Source organism: Sus scrofa, chromosome 13 (assembly GCF_054392235.1).
Source record: "Sus scrofa isolate SSC_HxYL_T2T_F1_AM1 chromosome 13, Sscrofa_HxYL_maternal_Yorkshire_Landrace_v2.0, whole genome shotgun sequence".
Lineage (NCBI taxonomy): Eukaryota > Metazoa > Chordata > Mammalia > Artiodactyla > Suidae > Sus > Sus scrofa.
The window spans coordinates 152606431-152625409 of NC_139395.1; the positions used below are offsets into that span (position 1 = coordinate 152606431).

The following is an 18979-nucleotide window of genomic DNA, read 5'->3' on the forward strand; positions in this document are numbered from 1 at the left end:
ACAGTCACGTGGTGCCAAGAGGTCAGGACAAAGAGCAACCTTTGTGAGTGCCACATGTTCACAGGTGTGGCTCTAGCATAAAATAAGCCTGAATCAAATCTTCCTGTTATTATTTGTACACACGCAACACAGACATTCTGAGGACACACCCAACTGGCTGATGCCCTCAAGATGTGCGAAAGCCCCGTAGCTGTCAACTCCTGCCATGAGCTGGGAGGCTAACTCCTCCAGCAGTCAGCCTTATGTTGCTCTCTCCCTGGGCCCAAGGCCAGACTGAGAGAGATTTAAAGCATATATAACAGAAGCTCCTCTTTTGTCCCTTTGCCCAAGGAACGCTAGGTCTTTCTATTTTAATCCAACTGTACCTTCATTGCAATATCCCCAACTTATAAAGATGAAGGGTGCTTCCTCCAAGTACCCACATGAAAGAGTTTATCTTAAGTGGGCAACAGACCACATGATCCTGTCTCATGCACCTTCAGTTAATCCCAAGCACAATGTTCCTTCCCTCCTTAAGAAGTCTGGCTCCCTAACTCCTCCTCAGCCTTGACCCCTGAGCATCAGTGGAATCTCCTAGCTGACCTCGCACATGCCTCAGCGAGCTGGCAATCTATGCAGATGGAACCCTCAGAAGTGTTTCCCTGCAATTCAGCTGGATGTGGTTTTTCACAGGGTCACTGCAAAGAACAATCCAGCAGGCATTCACTGATCGTGTGAAACCATCCCTATTAATTTCTGAATGATGACACTGACAGGCGAAAAGGGAGGTAAAGATAGGAACTGTGCGTGTTTCTGAGTATTTCCTTACCGAACCCTGTTGAAATTAACGTGTGAATCTCTACCAAGGGCATAACTAAAAACACAGATCACCCCTTTTTAAATATGGCATCTTTCAAAAACTTGATATTGCTTCCCTAAAGTGTGCATCATCCATTCAACATCAAACATCAATTATAAAGAATCACTTATTGGATTTCAAATAAAATACATGAATAAAAACAAAATATATCGGAATTCAGCTGATGTGTTTGAAGTCATCTTCATTGTTGAGATCTGCTAAAATGCTTGAGATTACACCAGGTAAGTTTTCCAAAATCAGGCTAACAGACTTTACCTTCTCTGTCGAAATATTCAATCAGAGCTGAACTCTCTTCAGGAAAACATTTGATACTGGCAACTCTTCCCCCTCCATTCAGAGGATTTTCAAACAAACGTTTCAAGTCATCGTGATCAACACCAGGTGGCAGGTTTTCAACTAGGACTGTTTTTGTCACTTCCAGAAGTCTTGCAGAAAGCTGAAGTCCTTTCACTGAATGGTGCTTGGCACAATCATCAACAAATTTCCTGGCATCTACAAACCATAATCAATAAAAAATTATGATTCTCTCTTTATACTATACAGAAGAAACTGAATATTAATTGAGATGAGGGGAGGCTAAGCTCTTTCTGCCTGTCTTTCTTTCTTTCTCTTTCTTGGCTGCACCCTTGGCATGCGGAAGTTCCTTGGTCAAACTTGTGCCACAGCAGTGATTCCAGCCATAGCAGTGACAACGCCAGATCCTTAACCCACCAAGCCACATGGAAACTCCCACTCAATTTTTAAATGCAAGATTTTAATTCCCACATGAGAATCTACACACGTAAAGCCTCCAGTCTCCAACAACAATGTACATAGGAATGTACAATTCCTGGATTGTACAATGTACAATTCTCTGGATTGCTGACACTGAGTTGGGTCCGTGCCTCTAGTCACAGCCGTCTCCACCCCTTCTTAGACATCACTGCCTGAGTGCTCTCTACAATACAACTCTCACTTCTCTCACTCCCCAGCTCCCCATTACCTACCTGCAGGCTCACTATTAACTTCTGCTTAGCTTGGCTGTTGGACTCCAAACTCATTTATTTCCTACCATTCATGTTATTTTCCATATTTCCATAAAAAATAGTCATTATTTTGAAAACTCCATTCTCCTTTGCCTTTGTATGTGCAATTTCCTGTGCCTAAAGTGCCCTTCTCCAATTTTTTAATCCTGTTCCTATTCCTCCTTCAGGACTCAGCCCAACTATCGCTTTTGTGTGTGTGTGCGTCTCTTTGTCATTTCTGAGGCCACTTCCACAGCATATGGAGGTTGGCAGGCTAGGGGCTGAATCGGAGCCATAGCTGCGGGCCTGCGCCAGAGCCACAGCAACATGGGATCGGAGCCACATCTGTAACCTACGCCACAGCTCACGGCAACACCAGATCCTTAACCCACTGAGCAAGGCCAGGGAACAAACCCGCAACCTCCTGGTTCCTAGTCGGATTCATTAACCACTGAGCCACGAAGGGAACTCCCAACTATCGCTTTTAAGTTAATAAATATTAATGGTGGGCCCATGATGTGCCAGGCACTGGAGAGAGAGAGAGATGAATATAATGGGGGTCCTTGAAAGTTCACCATCCAGGAGGGAAGAAGTCCTGAGCAAACAAATGGTCTATTTGGGGATCAAATGAGGTAGGAAGACTAATACTAGGAGTCAGCCAAGGATTCCCGAGTACGTAGTCACTGATCTGAGTGTCGGACGATGAAGAAGAGTTTACCAGGTAGATAAGAGGAGGAAACATTTCAGGCAGAGGGACCAGCAGGGGCGTATAACAACACAGCCTATCTGAAACCTGATAGCCTGGTACCACTGGAGTATACACTTCACAGAAAACCAAACCAACTTTTTTGGGTCTCCTTTCCTCCCACGCCCCGTAGCCAGCTGTTCAAAGCTGAGGAAGCAGCGTCTCCTTTTTTTTTTTTTTTTGCCTTTTCTTGAGCCGCTCCCACAGCATATGGAGGTTCCCAGGTAGGGGTCTAATTGGAGTTGTTGCTGCTGGCCTACACCACAGCCGCAGCCATGTGGGATCCGAGCTGCGTCTGCGACCTACACCACAGCTCACGGCAATGCCGGATCCTTAACCCACTTAGCAAGGCCAGGGATTGAACCTACAACCTCATGGTTCCTAGTTGGATTCATTAACCACTGAGCCACTACAGGAACTCTGCAGCTTCTCCTCTTGCATCTTCATTATTCATTGCCCATGGTTCTCCTTCCTGCTCCACATTAGTTCCTCAAGAGTTGGAACCAAGACTGATTCATCTCTGTGCCTACAGTACCTCCATAAGAGCCTAGCACATCTCAGGTATTCAAGATTTTTGATCAATGAGTTGACTTAGTTTTACCTTTATAAGAAATAATCATAAATGTGAAATAAGAATAGCTCCCTTGGGAGTTCCCGTCGTGGTGCAGTGGTTAGCGAATCCGACTAGGAACCATGAGGTTGTGGGTTCGATCCCTGGCCTTGCTCAGTGGGTTAAGGATCCGGTGTTGCCATCAGCTGTGGTGTAGGTTGCAGATGCGGCTCGGATCCCGCGTTGCTGTGGCTGTGGCATAGGCTGGTGGCTACAGCTCTGATTAGACCCCTAGCCTGGGAACCTCCATATGCCGCAGGAGCGGCCCAAGAAATGGCAAAAAAAAAAAAAAAAAAAGAATAGCTCCCTTGATGGAGTCCTTACCATGTCTCAGGCCTATGGTAAGGGCTTTTCAAACACTATCTCATTTGATCCTCGCAGAAACGGTATTAGTCTTCTCATTTTATAGATGAGGAAAGTAAAGCACCCAGAGGGTAGTACCTTGGCCAACCGCAGGTACTTAGTTAAATGGAGGAGCTGGGATCTGACTTTATGACCTGTGCTCTCAATCAACCACTTCACTGCCTTGGCCTTGGAACAGTAAGGGCTGGGAATTGGAAAATGTCCTTGTCTTTCAGAGATGGCTCTTCCAATCTCAAAAACTGTTCACAGACTCCTCACAAGCCCTTAAAGAGGACTCATTTTCTTCCTTTTCTTTCTTTCTTTCTTTTTTTTTTTTTTAACAGCTACACCTGTGGCATATGGAAGTTCCCAGACTAGGGATCAAATCAGAGCTGCAGTTGCCAGCCTACGCCATAGTCACAGTAACACGGGATCTGAGCCATGTCTGCGACCTACACCACAGCTCATGGCAACGCTATAGAGTGTTTGCTGTTATTATTATTATCACCCTCCAGTAAGTCCAGTTTAATAGCACAGATCAATATTTACTCCTCCCAGTGAGATAACACATGGAAAAACACTGACTCTTCTGCTTGGAGTATAACCACCTGAGACTTTAGATTTCTACATGGGTGTGCTATTTTTGTCTTTTTGTCTCTCTCCATCTTTCTTGTTTTTAAAAAATATTTTTCTTTTATGATCTGTTTGTTCCTTTTTCTTACCTTATTGCACTGGATAGAACTTTTTGTGTGTGTGTCTTTTTGTCTTTTTTTTTAGAGCCATACCCGTGGCATATGGAGGTTCCCAGGCTACGGGTCTAATCAGAGCTGTAGCTGCCAGCCTACGCCACAGCCATACCCACACAGGATCGATCCCTGTGTCTGCAGCCTACACCACAGCTCACGGCAACGCTGCATCCTTGACCTTCTGAGCGAGGCCAGGGATCAAACCCACAACCTCATGGTTCCTATTCAGATTCGTTTCCGCTGCACCACAACGGGAACTCCTCTCTCCGTCTTTCTCTCTCTGTTTCTGTCTCTGCCTCTCTGTCTCTCTCTCTCTCACACACACACCTTATACAATAAAATTTGATTTATTAAACATACCGGAATTTGGCTTCAAAACAATAGGAAAGCATCTATATTAACCTGGAGTCCTCTCTTACTAGCTACGAGAAAGAGCCAAGCTTTCAGAGACATTCCAATAGCTGCGTATCCCAAATCCCAAAGTGTAGTGCTAAGAAGGCTGCCAAACGGAGGCTCACTTGATCTTACCGATATGTTTTTGAAAGGTAACCACGGCAACATTAAAATCCCGTACTAATTCCACTTGAAAGTCATCCTTAGTCAGGCCGCTTACGTTCTCCACTAACATGATGAACATCGTATCGTTCACGTTTGCCTTGAGATTTTCAAATGCAACCAAAGAGGAACTATTTTCACATTCTTTGGGGCTGTCTTCCATTTTTTCTGATCTTTTACTGAGAGAGAGATGTTCATCAAGATCTTCTGACACATCTGCTTTTAGGGAGACAAAAAGGGTACAAGATGTTATATTTATCTACCACGGTCTTAGCAAAGTAAATTATCATAAGGTAATACACCGCCCTCTTCCCTTCCTGATCTCTTGGTTAACCCAAATAAAAATAGATTTGGAAGTTCCCATTGTGGCTCAGTGGTAACAAGCGGGACTAGTAGCCACGAGGATGCGGGTTTGATCCCTGGCCTCGTTCAGTGGGTTAAGGATCCAGCATTGCTGTGAGCTGTGGTGAAGTTTGCAGATGTGGCTCGGATCTGGTGTTGCCACGGCTGTGGTGTAGGCCAGCAGCTGTAGCTCTGCTTCGACCCCTAGCCTGGGAACTTCCATATGTCACAGAAGTGGCCCTGAAAAGAAAACAAAAAAGAAAAGAAAAAAGAAAGAAAAAAAAATATCTTGGAAGACTTTGCTTCATTTAATTAAAAAATTTTAAAATAGCATTTGTCTATTATTATTATTATGATGCTGATAATGATTATGTTCCTTTTTTTGGGGGGGGGGCAAGCCCAGGGCATGCAGAAGTTCCCAGGCTAAGAACTGAACCTACACCACAGCAGTGACCCAAGCCACAACAGTGACAATATCAGATCCTTAACCACTAGGTCAACAGGGAACTCCTTGTTCAATTTCATTACACTATTTTCTGCCTTGTTTCTCTAAAAAATTTGCCTTATTTTTGATAGCACTTGACATATATTTCTATCATAGCATAATACTACGGACATTGAACCAAGTTTCTCTAAAGCAAGGGGCATATTTATTCATCTTTGTATTACTGGCATATGGTATATAGTTGTAGATAAGTATATGTGTGCTGAATTGGAGATTTATTGCTTAGGCCAAACATGAGCATCATCTAACACATTATGCTCTGAAAAGCAATAATTTCTCATCAGTGAAGACAAAAAAGGATACTTACAGAGAATGACAAAGGATACTTACAGTGAAGAGAAAAAAGGATACTTACAGCGAATACACATGGAAGATAAAATGGCCTGGAGAATTATGTGTACACCTCAGACTCACTGAATAGCAACCACTCCAGCCATACTGTTCCTCTTTATCTCTGTCTATAAGTGAGTTACGTATACAGCTGACTCTTGAACAACACGGGGGTTAGGAGGGCCAACTCCCTGCACAAATATCTGAGTATAACTTTTGACTCCTCAAAAACCTAACTACTAAGAGCCTATTGTTGACCAGAAGCCTTACTGAAAACAGTTGATTAACCCACATTTTGTATGTTACGTGTACATCACCATGCATTTTATGCATTCATGACTTACCTACCTTTTTCTTAATTTGTTCACTATTTCCAGGCTACACGGTTCATCTGTGAGTTTTTTTTCAAATTGTCACAAACCTCCTAAAAATTTTCAAGTAGATTTATTGAAAAAAATCTACAAATAAGTGGACCCACACATTTCAAACCCACGTTGTTCGAGTCAGCTATCTCCAGAAGGTCCGTCTCACTCTAGGCTTGTCTAATGAAGCACGGAGGGTACGTTATAATCTTTAGACGTTCTGTGAACAAGTATTCACCTGGAGCCCTTATTATGTTCAAGGCACTGGATGTGTACAGAGGGGTACATATAAAAAACATTACATAAGGAACTTAACAGATTTTCTAGTAGAAGCATACAAGAAAAATGAGAGAGGGAATTGATATTTGTAAATGTTCATTATGGCAGAGTAAATGCTACGTGCTCAACAAATCCATTTTGTTTTCTTCCTTGGGCAACATTTCCTAGACTTCCTATAGTTTAGTTCCTATAGCAGAGCTCATGTGAACATGAGTAGAAATGGTGAATTCCACTCCCAGACCTGGCCAATCAAATCTCCCTTCTCCCTTGCAGTGACCTTGGAGGCCACATATCAAAGATGATGGTGTCAAAAAGATGGAAAGAGCCTGGATTCCTGAATGACTCTATAAAACAGACTAGACTCTCTCCACCACCCTGGCTACTGACTCCATGGGACTATGATTAGGGGGGAGGGGTTGTTTGTTACAGCAATTTGAGCACCCTGACAAATACTCCTGTTACGTGCTGGGTGTTGCACTGCACACACACTCATGCCAAATAAAAAATTGCTTAAGGCTTTGACAACAACATGAATTAGCATTCAGTGAGATAGGTATGACAAACCAGAAGGATCAGCAGGCTGGGGGTGAGCTATATGAGTTCAAGCCCTGACTTTGCCCTCTTTAGCCATGTGACCTTTGCCAGGTCTCTTAATTATAAAATTAGAGTATTGGAATGAGTGACTGGAAAGAGCATTTTCAGGAATATAGTTTTATAATTTCAATAAGGAATGATTATTAGAAGCTTCATCACAAGAGAGGTTTGGTTAACTGCCAAATAAAGAACATCAACAATCAAGTCAGGAATCCAAGAAAGAGAGATAAAGAAGTTGGGCTGTCTTGGAAAAGCTTCAGAGAAAAGGAGGAAGCTGAGTAGATCTTGAAGGATATCCAGAATTCAGGTAGAGAAAAGTGGGGTAGAGGGTGTTATGAGCAACAGAAGTACAGACAGAGTGCCAGGACCACACCAAAACTATTTAGGAAATGGTGATTTGACAGGTGAAGCTCAAAGAACACCTGTGCAGAGGTGGAAGAAACGAGGCTAGAGACGTTGGCTTCATCCAACATGTGGTCTGTACCTTATCTTGTACTTGGCATAGAAGTTTTCTGTGCAAAGAGTGACAGGACAGTCAGCAATGGTACACAGACTGGTCAGATTTAAGGAGAAGATGCAGAGAGCCCAAGCAGGGTGTTCCTGCCACACTGGATGTAATGAGATAATAATGAGAGCCTAGGGTGAGAAAGGGATGGATAAGGAAAACTTTCAGAAATTGTTAAGTCTTTGGGACAACATATGTGAAAGATGGAAGAAAAGAGCGAACTGAAATTTCTAGCAGAGGATGGGCAGGCTGGTTGTGTACTTCAAGAGAAATGAGGAAGCCAGAAGAGGAATCTGGTTTGGGGAGGAGCGTGACATGGGTGGCTTCAGACATGTTGACTCCAACACGTTGTCCAACAGGAAGGTCAGACACAAGGTGTGGAATTTAGAAGAGAATCCAGGTTGGACATGCAGACTTGGAAAAGCCAGACTGACTGTGCAGGGAGAATCTGCATAAATGACCAGTATGTCTCTGCTCTTGCCTTTTTCTTTTCTTCCAACTTCTGCTTTCTACCCTTCTAAGCTTAGCCTAGAACAGGCCACTGGCTAAGTGCTCACATCCCCTGATGTTGGTATGTGCCTTGACTGACCTTCCCCTGCTCTGTCAACTGTTTGTTCAACTTGAACCTCTGGTTTTCAGACATGCCTAGGGCATCCATGGTGCAGCATCCTCTACTCTCATCCCTGAAATTGGGAACCTATTAGGGAACTATCCCCCATCTTCATTGTTCTTAGTTCTGAAAACTCTCTACACCATTCCAATTAATTTCAAGAGTCCTAGCCTTAGGATCCTTGTCATGATTCAGTGTGGAGCAACCATGCAACAAAGGACCTCCTCTTCCATCTCTTCAAGGGGCCAACTTAAGTATCTTGTTGAAGACTACCAAACTTCCTGGCTGGTGACTACCATTAGAGTCGAGCTCCAGTTAAAACATGTTCGCACCTGGGCCTAAAATCTCCAGGACAATGAAAAGTTCATGGGTGGTGTGAGGCTGGATGGCTCTCCCTGAGATTACACGTGGGGTTTCAAGCAAATCTGAAATAGTGCTAACAAATCAGTTAAGACAGAGTTAGGGCGCAATCTATGAAACTAGAAGAAACACAGACTGGCTTAAGTTCCAGATGTGGGAAATGGTGCAGATATAAATGTACTACAAATATAAACCACTTCCTGGTCCAAAATGGAGCCTGTAGGTACAGCACAAGTACAATAAGGCATCTTCCAAGAAATAGATAAGGGCTTAGGCGGTCACAGTGAACACTGGAGTTGGGTGGGACAGTCTCATATCTGAAAAACAGAAAGCAGAACTTCCTAGAGAAGTCTCTAGAAAGAGACTAACATAATTTTTGTCTAGAGAGACAAAAATTCCTATCTTGTAAGAATCATGAGCTTCTTGGAGTTCCTGTTGTGGCTCAGTGGTTAACGAATCCGACTAGAAACCATGAGGTGGTGGGTTTGGTCCCTGGCCTGGCTCAGTGGGTTAAGGATCCCCTGTTGCCGTGAGCTGTGGTGTAGGTTGCAGACGCGGCTCGGATCCCGTGTTGCTGTGGCTCTGGCGTAGGCTGGTGGCTACAGCTCGGATTCGACCCCTAGCCTGGGAACCTCCATATGCCGCAGGAGCAGCCCAAGAAAAGGCAAAAAGACAAAAAAAAAAAAAAAAAAAAAGAATCATGAGCTTCTTAAGAAAACCTAGTTTCTACAGTGTAACAGTACATTTCATGTTAGGTAAAAATAATCTATACATCCCTCTCTAGTCATTTTGCCAAGTACTGACAATTCTCCTCCTAGTAGCATTTTCATAAAGAGAAAACTGCAAAAACCTACACATGTACTGAAAACAATTTCAATTTTAGAGGACAATATTTCAGCATTTTGGGGGAATTCATTTTCCCTAAGATTTGGATACATGTATCACTTTTTCTCTCTCTTGCTTGGTCATTCAGCCCAGTCCATCATTACCTGCCCTTTATAATAGCATGTTTAGCCAGGAAAACTAGTGGCTTCTTCGGTAAAAATCAGGTGGCAAGACAGGCCAACACCCAGACATGAGTCAGGTAGCAGAATCCATAACAGCTTCTAGGTTGCTAGTTGTTTCCTACGGCAGATGGGAGGAGAACTGCTGCTGGTCTGGAGGGCTACACCCACATCCTGCATCCAGTGCTCAGAAAGCAGCGTTAACTGACTTAGCCACACACAGCAACTACTGTTACATCATTTCCTTTGTTCTCAACATTTGGTTAGACACAGGAAGATTCCAAAGGTCAGTTCATCCACTTCCCAGGTACCTCTGTATCCTGCCATCAATGGCAAGGTATCTCCCAGTACCACACACAGAGAGAGCTGGTCCCATCCTTCTGACCTGAGACCTTAGAGCTCCAGAGGCAGCCCTTGCAAAGATGGCCAAGAAGATGAAGATGATGCAGCCCAAAGCATCTCTCAGCGGAGCCAACCCTGCCTTGTGATTCAGGAAGAGAGGGATGACCTCCACAATGCAAAGCCTTTAACAAAAGCAAAACTATCCAGTGAATGAGAAGTTACCTGATTCTTTGGCACGTTCTTTCGTCTTGGATCCCTGAAACCCAAACAATAAAGTAGCATTAATAAACTACTAATAATTTCTTTATATTAGGAAAGTGTCCCTGGGACCAGCCTGGAGATGTAGGGCCCACAAAAATGATAACTAAAAGTTCAGGCAATGATGCTGTTGAATGCACCTCACATGTCATGACATGTCCACTTCCTCAGCATACAAATCACTGGTAAGAATAAGTGACACATAACAGAAACCCCAAAGGAACACCAAGTGTCTGGGGTAAGACCTAAATCAGAGAGACGGTTTTGTTCATGTTCTTTTCCCCGTTTAACATTTATGGAGTGGGCCATGTGCTTTACTGTCTCATTTAACCCTCACAACAATCCAACAATCCAAAGAGGTGAATACGCTCACTATCCCACTGTACAATTGAAGAAATACGTACTACATGCAGTATGGGTCGCTGGCCCCACACACCCATGCGAACATGAAACCAGTATAGCAAGTTCCAGATTATTAAGCACCCAGGACCAAGAGACCCAAGATTTTACAACTCAAACCACCCTTATGGTAACCCCGCAGTCCTGAATTTTCCAAAAATGTCTAAAATCAAACAAAAAGTGGTTCTCGCCACCCCCTCCCCCCCCATGATTCCTCCCCTACCACCACTCCTCTCACTCCCTGCACGCCTGCAGGTTGCTTTTCTTACTCCGATCTGAGTCACGCTCCTCATTCCACCATATTTTCCTCCTCGTGGCTCTCACTCCACACACCTCCAGAGGACACCCCACTTCCCTTGCACTCCCTCGTTTACTTACATTTGTTGGAATTTTCCCCTCACGGCCTTCATTTGGGGCTGTGGGCAACTGGACAGATAATGTGAATCTTCCTACTCCTGGCCACACTAACTCGTGCTTCTCTCTCTCCAGAACTTGCTTCCGAACTGAAATTTAAAAAGAGCCATCAGTTAAGCAATCTTTATACAGAAAATTATGATTTCCAGGATTCCCACCATGGCTCAGTGGTAAATGAATTTGACTAGCATCCTTGACAATGCAGGTTTGATCCCTGGCCTTGCTCAGTGGGTTAAGGATCCAGCGTTGCCGTGAGCTGAGGTGCAGGTCGCAGACGTGGCTCGGATCCTGTGTTGCTGTGGCTGTTGTGTAGGCTGGCAGCTACAGCTCCGATTCGACCCCTAGCCTGGGAACCCCCATATGCCGAGGGTACAACCCTAAAAAGCAAAAAAAAAAAAAAAAAAAGAAAAGAAAAGAAAATTATTATTTCCATAGGCTTCGTCATCATCAGTCAGGGGCCTTGTCAGTTTCTCAAGAGAGGGTACATGTGGTAAAAACAGGGAAGGTTTAGCAAACAAGCATGAACCGAGTTATCTCTTTAAACATTTTTTTTTTTACTTCGAACATGTTTTTTAATAAGCCTTCCTTCCAAAGTGTCAGTATTATTGTCCATTAATAAGTAATTAATGAAGACTGTCTGATATGGGTATTATGTGGGTCAAAGAAACATTATAACGAATTTTGTACAGTACCTGATATTCCCTAGGCACTTAGAAAGGCAGCAATACTTATCCCACAGTGAAGGGAAATAATTAAAGCATCCCTCCCGGTGAGCTAGTGTGCTAGGACCTTGCATGGTAAAAGCCAGATTTTAGGAAGGTGACTAGGGTGACCATGAGCAGAATAGCAAGGATCCTCATTAAACAGAGTAGGAAAGAAAGGATGGGAAAGAGTTTTCCAATAAGAAGAAGAAGAGGAGTTCCCATCGTGGCGCAGTGGTTAATGAATCCGACTAGGAACCATGAGGTTGCGGGTTCGGTCCCTGCCCTTGCTCAGTGGGTTAACGATCCGGCGTTGCCGTGAGCTGTGGTGTAGGTTGCAGATGCGGCTCGGATCCCGCGTTGCTGTGGCTCTGGTGTAGGCCAGTGGCTACAGCTCCGATTAGACCCCTAGCCTGGGAACCTCCATATGCCGCGGGAGCGGCCCAAGAAATAGCAACAACAACAACAAAGACAAAAGACAAAAAAAAAAAAAAAAAAAAAGAAGAAGAAGAAGAAAGGAATTAACATATCAGACAGCTGGGCTGTGGTGGGGGAAAAAAAAGAAAAAAAAAGAACAGTGGACATGAGTCCAAAGACTTGGATTCAAATTCCAACTCTGCCACAAACTTGCTGAGTCACTGAGAAAATATCTTAGCTTCTCTTTTGTCTCAGTTTCCTCACTTGAAGCTGTTTCCGTGAATTAATTTTGCTAACACCCATAAGAGCTATTTATTTACTTATTTATTGCTTTTTAGGGCCACACCCACAGCATATGGAGGATCCCAGGGTAGGGGTCTAATCAGAGCTACAGCTGCCAGCCTACACCACAGCCACAGCCACGGTGGATCAAACCCGCAACGTTATGGTTACTAGTCAGATTCATTTCTGCTGTGCCACAGTGGGAACTCCCAAGAGCTGTTTAAATGTAAGTTATAATTGGAAGAAGGAGCAGCCAGAGAGAGTTAAGGAAAAGCAGCGTATCTGAGACCACGGAGAAAAGGGAGTGGGAGAGTTTAGAGGAGGCGGCCCGGTCAACACGGTCAGATCGTGCAAAGGCGACAGAGAACTTTGAGAATGCCCTGTGCTCACGGCTGTGGCTCTGCCATGATGTTGGGTTACCATGTTACATTCTGATACGATGGCCTGAAGAGGCCAAAGACAGAGGCAGAATCTTTCAGCAAGAGAGACTTGAATAGCTTTCCCACCTCAACCATCCATGACGAGGGTGAGGGAAGTGATGCCTTAACCGGATGTCGTCTCAGAAGCATGCCTTAGAGACAATATGAGAAGGAATGCCAGACTCTAACCACTCTTTGTGAGCAGGGCAGATGTTTCTGCATGGAATCCTGATAGGCTGTCTCAAGCTAGAGTGAGGACTGAGGGCTGCAGCAGACCCCCGAACCCAGAGAGCAAGCTAAGTTGTGTAAGCCAAGCTCTAGAGCATGGGCCTCTGTGTTGCATTCCTTTTATTATTCCCTATACTTTGGCACAGTCCTATCCAGGCACCTAAATGTGCCAGACTGTTCTGAGATTGTGTGTAATATATATGGACACGACTATTTCAAGAGCAACATAAGGAAGTGATCCGCAACAAGGAGAAGTTGAATCTGGGAGGAAAAAGAGCTGAAATGCTGACGCCTAACCACCCTTACCCACATGGACAGGCTTTCTTCTGCACCTGTCTCAGACATCCACATTTAACTTTATTGAAGGAGAAGATGGGTTCCCTTATCCCAAAGAAACTGCCAGTAATCAGAGCCAAATTATGACCAGAAGGATGATGGATGTACATTTATCTTAACTTTTCAGAAATTCAGCAAACTATGTGAAAGGGTACAGCTATACTAAAGTAGTACACTAATTTCTACAGAGAAGTGTGCTTTTGGCCTCATTCTTACTATGTGAATGATAATCAAGTTGTGTTACTAAGAGCCAAGACATGGAAACAACCTAAATGCCCATCAACAGATGAGTGGATTAAGAGGACATGGTACATATATACAATGCTACCTGCCATAAAAAAAAAATTTGAAATAATGCCATTTGCAGCAACATGGATGCTACCAGAGATTATCCTACTAAGTGAAGTCAGTCAGAAAGAGACAGGCAAATACCACAGCATATCACTTATATGTGGAATAAAAAATATGGCACAAATGAACCTATCTACAAACAGAAACAGACTCACAGACATAGAGAACAGACTTGTGGTTGCCAAGGGGGAGAGAGGAGGAGGGACTGGGATGGACTGGGAGTTTGGGGTTATTAGATGCAAATTATTACACTGAGAATGGATAAGCAATTAGGTCCTACTATACAGCACAGGGGACTATATCCAGTCTCTTGGGATAGACCATGATGGAAGATAATATAAGAAAGGGAATGTGTATATATATGTGTGTGTATGACTGTGTCACTTTGCTGGACAGCAGAAATTGGCACAACATTGTACATCAACAATTGAAAAAAGAATCAAGTTGTGTTACACCATGGGCCACCACCTGCTAGGGCCACCCCATGTTGTAGAGGGCAAAGGGCATCCCTATGGAACTCATGCCCCAGGGGCAGTGCCAGGACAGGTTGTTTATTGTTAGCAAACTCCTGACCACTGGTTTCAGAGAAAGCCATTCCTCTGATAGGAAACTGAAATTGAATGGGGACTTTCCACTCTCTAAGAACTCTGACCACCTAAGGTTTGCTTTGAACTAAGCTCTGAGCCTCTGTCCTGGAGGAACCACAAGAGTGGCATTAGAGCAGTCCAGGCCAGGAAGTGGGCTAGGAGATGGGTGGGAAGAAACCAGCGAGGAGAGTGAAATCATTTCTGCTTTGAGGGTAAGAATGGGGTTATCATCACACAAACATATTTTTGCAGTGTGTATTTTTACGAGGCTTGTGTTTTCCATCATTATGTCCCTTTCTGTCCATTTAGGGTTCTCAACAAACAACAGGGGGTCACACATTTTAGTTCGTCCGGGTCACCTGGGATGCTGGTTATACAGGCAGTTCCCACTCCTCTGCACTCAGGGGACCTGAATCTCTAGGACAGAGCTGGGAACACGCCTGTTTAATCGGGGGTGATTCAGGTGCAGGGGGTCTGTGGCCCCAATGTGAGGGCTACTCTTGAGGATAACGGGATTCTAAAGAAAAGTGTCTCTAAGGAACAGGCCCATGGAGATGTTGACAGTCAGAATCAAAGGGGTAAAACCCTTTGAGGAAAAGTGAAATCCAGGGGAAATGTCTTACATTGCACAGAAGCCCTTCTGAGCATTCTTTGGTGAAATTATTCCTTAGAAAACTTTCTGCAGTTTGTTTTCACAAAGGCTTTGGGCCGGGCAGGTCTCCTGTCCCCTTCCCACTGTGCTTCCTGCCCACTTATCTATGCACCCCTCTCTCCTTTGGGTTTCACTCTCTCCTTTTGGCATCTCTGCCCTGGAGCATTCCAACTGCAGTTCCAGTGGCCTCATAAGCCTCCTTGTCTTCCCTCTGATCCCAGTGCTTCTCTAAACCAAGCAACAGGAAGGCAGGATTGGAGGTTGTCCACATCCTTGCCTTCCAGATTCCAAAGGAAAGTGTACTTGGGGAATAGCAGGTACGTGCCTCTCAGTGCAGACCTGGTGGGTGCCTCGAGCAAGGAGAAAACTGGAGGGCACTTGTCCTCCCACTTGCCTAACAGCAGCAGCAGGAGGAAGAGCAGCTGCTCAACTGCCTACAGGGAGGGAACATCCCCTCAGAGCTCAAAACTCCTAACTCTCCATCAACTCAGAATGTCACCCCCGCCCCCAGTCTGAGGACCACCCAGAAATCAAATCAAGATGTTCCAGCCAACTCTCGACAAAGCTACTGTTGTGGTGATCAACAGGACCTGCCTTTCCTCTCCAAGAAGCCTCTGTATTTACACCCAGTGAGATTCTAGGTAGTGCCTCTCCCAAGTGACCCCAGGAACACTGGGACTCTCCCAGACCCATGGAGAAACCCCTACCTCCCCATCTAAAAAAAGTAGGAGAAGGCACAGGGGCTCTCCCTCTCCCTCAAGTGGAACATCAACCTTTCCAGTAGAATCAGGTACCAAGTCCAGATTATGCATTTTCTACCCCCACAATGGCTTTCTTTGTTCAAAGCCTCACTTGCCCTCACTTGGCCACTGCATGACCCTTTTCAAAGGTCTGATGTCCATGGTCTCTCCCAATAGAAATCAATGTACTTATTTCCAACTAAATTGATCTCCCTAACGTGTATTTGGACATGGCCCTCCCCTGCCTACCTGTGCAGGAAAGTTCATACTCCTTAGCATGTCATATAAGGCCCTATTTCATCTCAACCAAACATTTTACTCATCTTAATTTCCACCTCACTTTTTTGTGTGTGTTTTGTCCTTTTAAGGCTGCACCCACGGCATATGGAGGTTCCCAGGCTAGGGGTCTAATCAGAGCTGTAGCTGCCAGCCTACACCACAGCCGCAGCAATGCCAGATCAGAGCTGTGGCTGCGACCTACACCACAGCTCATGGCAACGCCAGATCCTTAACACTGAGCGAGGCCAGGGATCGAACCCACGACCTCACGGTTCCTAGTCGGATTCGTTTCCTCTGTGCCATGATGGGAACTCCCCACCTCACTTACTTAATTTTTAATTTTTTTTTTTTTTTGGCCATGCCTGTGGTATGTGGAAATCCCCAGACCAGGGACTGAACCTACATCATAGAAATGACAGCAGACAGTTAACCTGATGAGCCACCAGAGAACTCCACCCACCACACTTCCTTTTATTCTTTTAAAGGTGGTTTAATAAGAGAAGACCGAAGACTTTTTTAAATACAAGGACCCCTTTATAATCGCATAAAATTTCCCAGACCCACACGTTTTTTTTTTTTTTTAGTGCTGGTCTCCAGACCTCACTCGTGCACAGCGAACAGATGGGGGCTCACTCCTCAAACCACAGTGCAAGGCGCTCTCTGCCCCCACCCCACCCCACCCCCGCAGCATATCAGGGATTGGAGGGCGCCTTGAACTTCCCTGCATAGACGCCTTCGCTTTCCAGCCTCCAGCACTGCAGTTCCCATCGGAAGAGCCTGGCTCAATATCTCATCTCGCGTATCAAGACCTGAATTCACTCTCAGGAGTCAGTTTAGATGTGACTCTCCCTGGAAACTTTCTCTTCCCTTCAAACTGTGTTCCCAGAAACCTCTGGAATTCCAGAACCGATGCTTTCATAGGAGGAAGTCCAAAATTGCAATGGCATTGCAACTCTGCCAATAACACACGAGGTAGCCTCGTAAAATAAGGCGGGTGCACCTGCTCTCAGGAGGCTCCTTTATGTCCTGGAGCTAAATGTTGATTTAACTCACCTGCGCGGTCCGTCGCCGCCTCCAAGAGCGCCTGGAAGCTCACCGCCCGCGACGCATGCACATTGTCCATTCTGCTCCCCCCGCGCCCCCGCTACGCTGCCGCCGGAACCGGCTGGATTCTCCCGCAGGCAGCGTGCCCCAGCCATAGGTCTTCCCTAGAAGGCGAGCCCACCTGTCCCCACTCACCCGCACCCTTGTCCCCCTCACCATCATTGGGATAGAAGAGCACTAGGAAGCGGGATGGGCTCCCCGGTTCCTGGAGGACCTCACACTCCCCGCCTCCTGATTTCTTCGGGCTCTGGAAGTACAACTGCAACTTGGTGCTCAAGTTCTTCGGCGGGTCGGGGCCCCAGGACCCTTCAACCAGCAGAGGGAAGGAGCCAGGCTCAGACATTCTCACCTTCGCAGGTTCAACTGCGACTGCCGGTCCCTCCCCAACTCCCAGCAGTTAAGCCTCTTTCGCTTTCGTTTCCGGGAAAACTCCTCCTGCCCTTAAGTTTTCACTTTTGGCTGTAAAGAGCCGCCCCAAGATTGGACTAGAGACCCCCCCCCAATTCTTCATCTTCATCTCTGGACCACACCAAAGGCTGGCATCGCCTTTGCAGCCTCCCTTTAGTTCCGAACGGAGGGCCCTAGGCTCAGCGCACCATTTGCCATTCACCCACACCACAGCTGAAATCAGCAGCCCTGGGTCACTAGACCTGTGCACACACAAAGATAGCTTCATTTTGGCCACAGGCCAATTTACAAACTGATTCTTTAGAATGTTTGGGGCCCATTTGGGGACTTCTTTCAACAATTTATTAGCATATTTTTAACCTTTCCTCCTTTTGCATTTTGTTCCCCGATCTGTGAATATTCTATGCCTAGAAATGCTGGGGAAAACAGTACATTCACAACGATTTTTTAATAAAATATTTGCTAGGTGCATGCCTTCAGAATGGATTCAACAGACAGACACAGTCTCTGCCCTCACTGGGCTCAAGAAGCTGTGGGACAGAGGAGTTAGAACACAGGAATAAGTGCTTTTGGAAGGAATATACAGGTGTTCCTGGAACAAGTTAGGAGGGGATCTTAGGCCAGGTGTGGGGGCTTGGAGGGTTTATGGAGAGGCAAGTTGTAACCTGAAGCCTAAGGGTGGTTGGGGATAACCTTGGAGGGTTGGGAAGAGGGAGTTCCCTGTGACATGCACAGGATCCCTTGGACTGCTGTGTGGTAGCCAGAGCAGAGGAAGGAGGCCAGTCAGGTGGCTACTGTAGCATCTCAGGCAAAAAATGAGGGTAGCTAGGACCAGGGATCTGGCAAGGACTGTCTCCTGGGTACAGGGGATGAGGTATAGAAGTAGGTGATTTTGAATGACTGCTGATGGGTAAGTGTGAGAATTCTCTTCTGATGGATTGTCTTTTCTCTGTGAAGGAGGTGCTGCAGTCTCTTAGTCTCTGTCAGATTAGAGCTGCTTCTCCCTGCAGGGCTGGACCTCACCTGTTATCTCTTAGTCACAATGAAACTAAATTTCAGGAAGAGAACCAGAGATGGGCCAAAGAGAGTTTCCTGGGCTTGTATTTTGGTTCCTAATAGTGCTTAAGGGTACTAGCTAGGTATTTTCTCCTGCCTCCAGCTTTCTTCCTGCAGGTGGCGCTTATCATCAGTTCAAACCACCCTGGACCCCAGCAAGGGGAAGTGGAGAGAAGGCAGAAAGCCCAGTCAGAGTTCTCAGCCACACCCTGGAATTTCTCATCGGGGTGTTCTCACCCTTTAACTCCAAGCCA

General features: G+C 45.4%; 1 protein-coding gene across 4 annotated transcripts in view; it reads right to left on the reverse strand.

The window, feature by feature from the left end:
* Positions 1–17652, reverse strand: part of PARP14 (poly(ADP-ribose) polymerase family member 14) — a 55942-nt gene extending 38290 nt beyond the window's left edge. For 2 of the 4 annotated variants that reach the window (XR_014824674.1, XM_021070260.2), the window contains exons 1-5: positions 17418–17652; positions 11130–11254; positions 10317–10350; positions 4835–5077; positions 1115–1351 (exon numbers count right to left, since the gene is read on the reverse strand). Coding sequence is in view for 2 of the 4 variants with exons in the window: in XM_021070260.2 (XP_020925919.1) it covers positions 1115–1351; positions 4835–5077; positions 10317–10350; positions 11130–11254; positions 17418–17604 (826 nt within the window). In the remaining 2 variants the exon portion in view is untranslated. Of the gene's footprint in view, positions 1–1114; positions 1352–4834; positions 5081–10316; positions 10351–11129; positions 11255–17417 lie in introns of all 4 variants that reach the window. The other 2 variants (XR_014824673.1, XM_021070259.2) reach the window with 1 other exon arrangement.
* Between the last annotated feature and the right edge of the window lie 1327 nt (positions 17653–18979).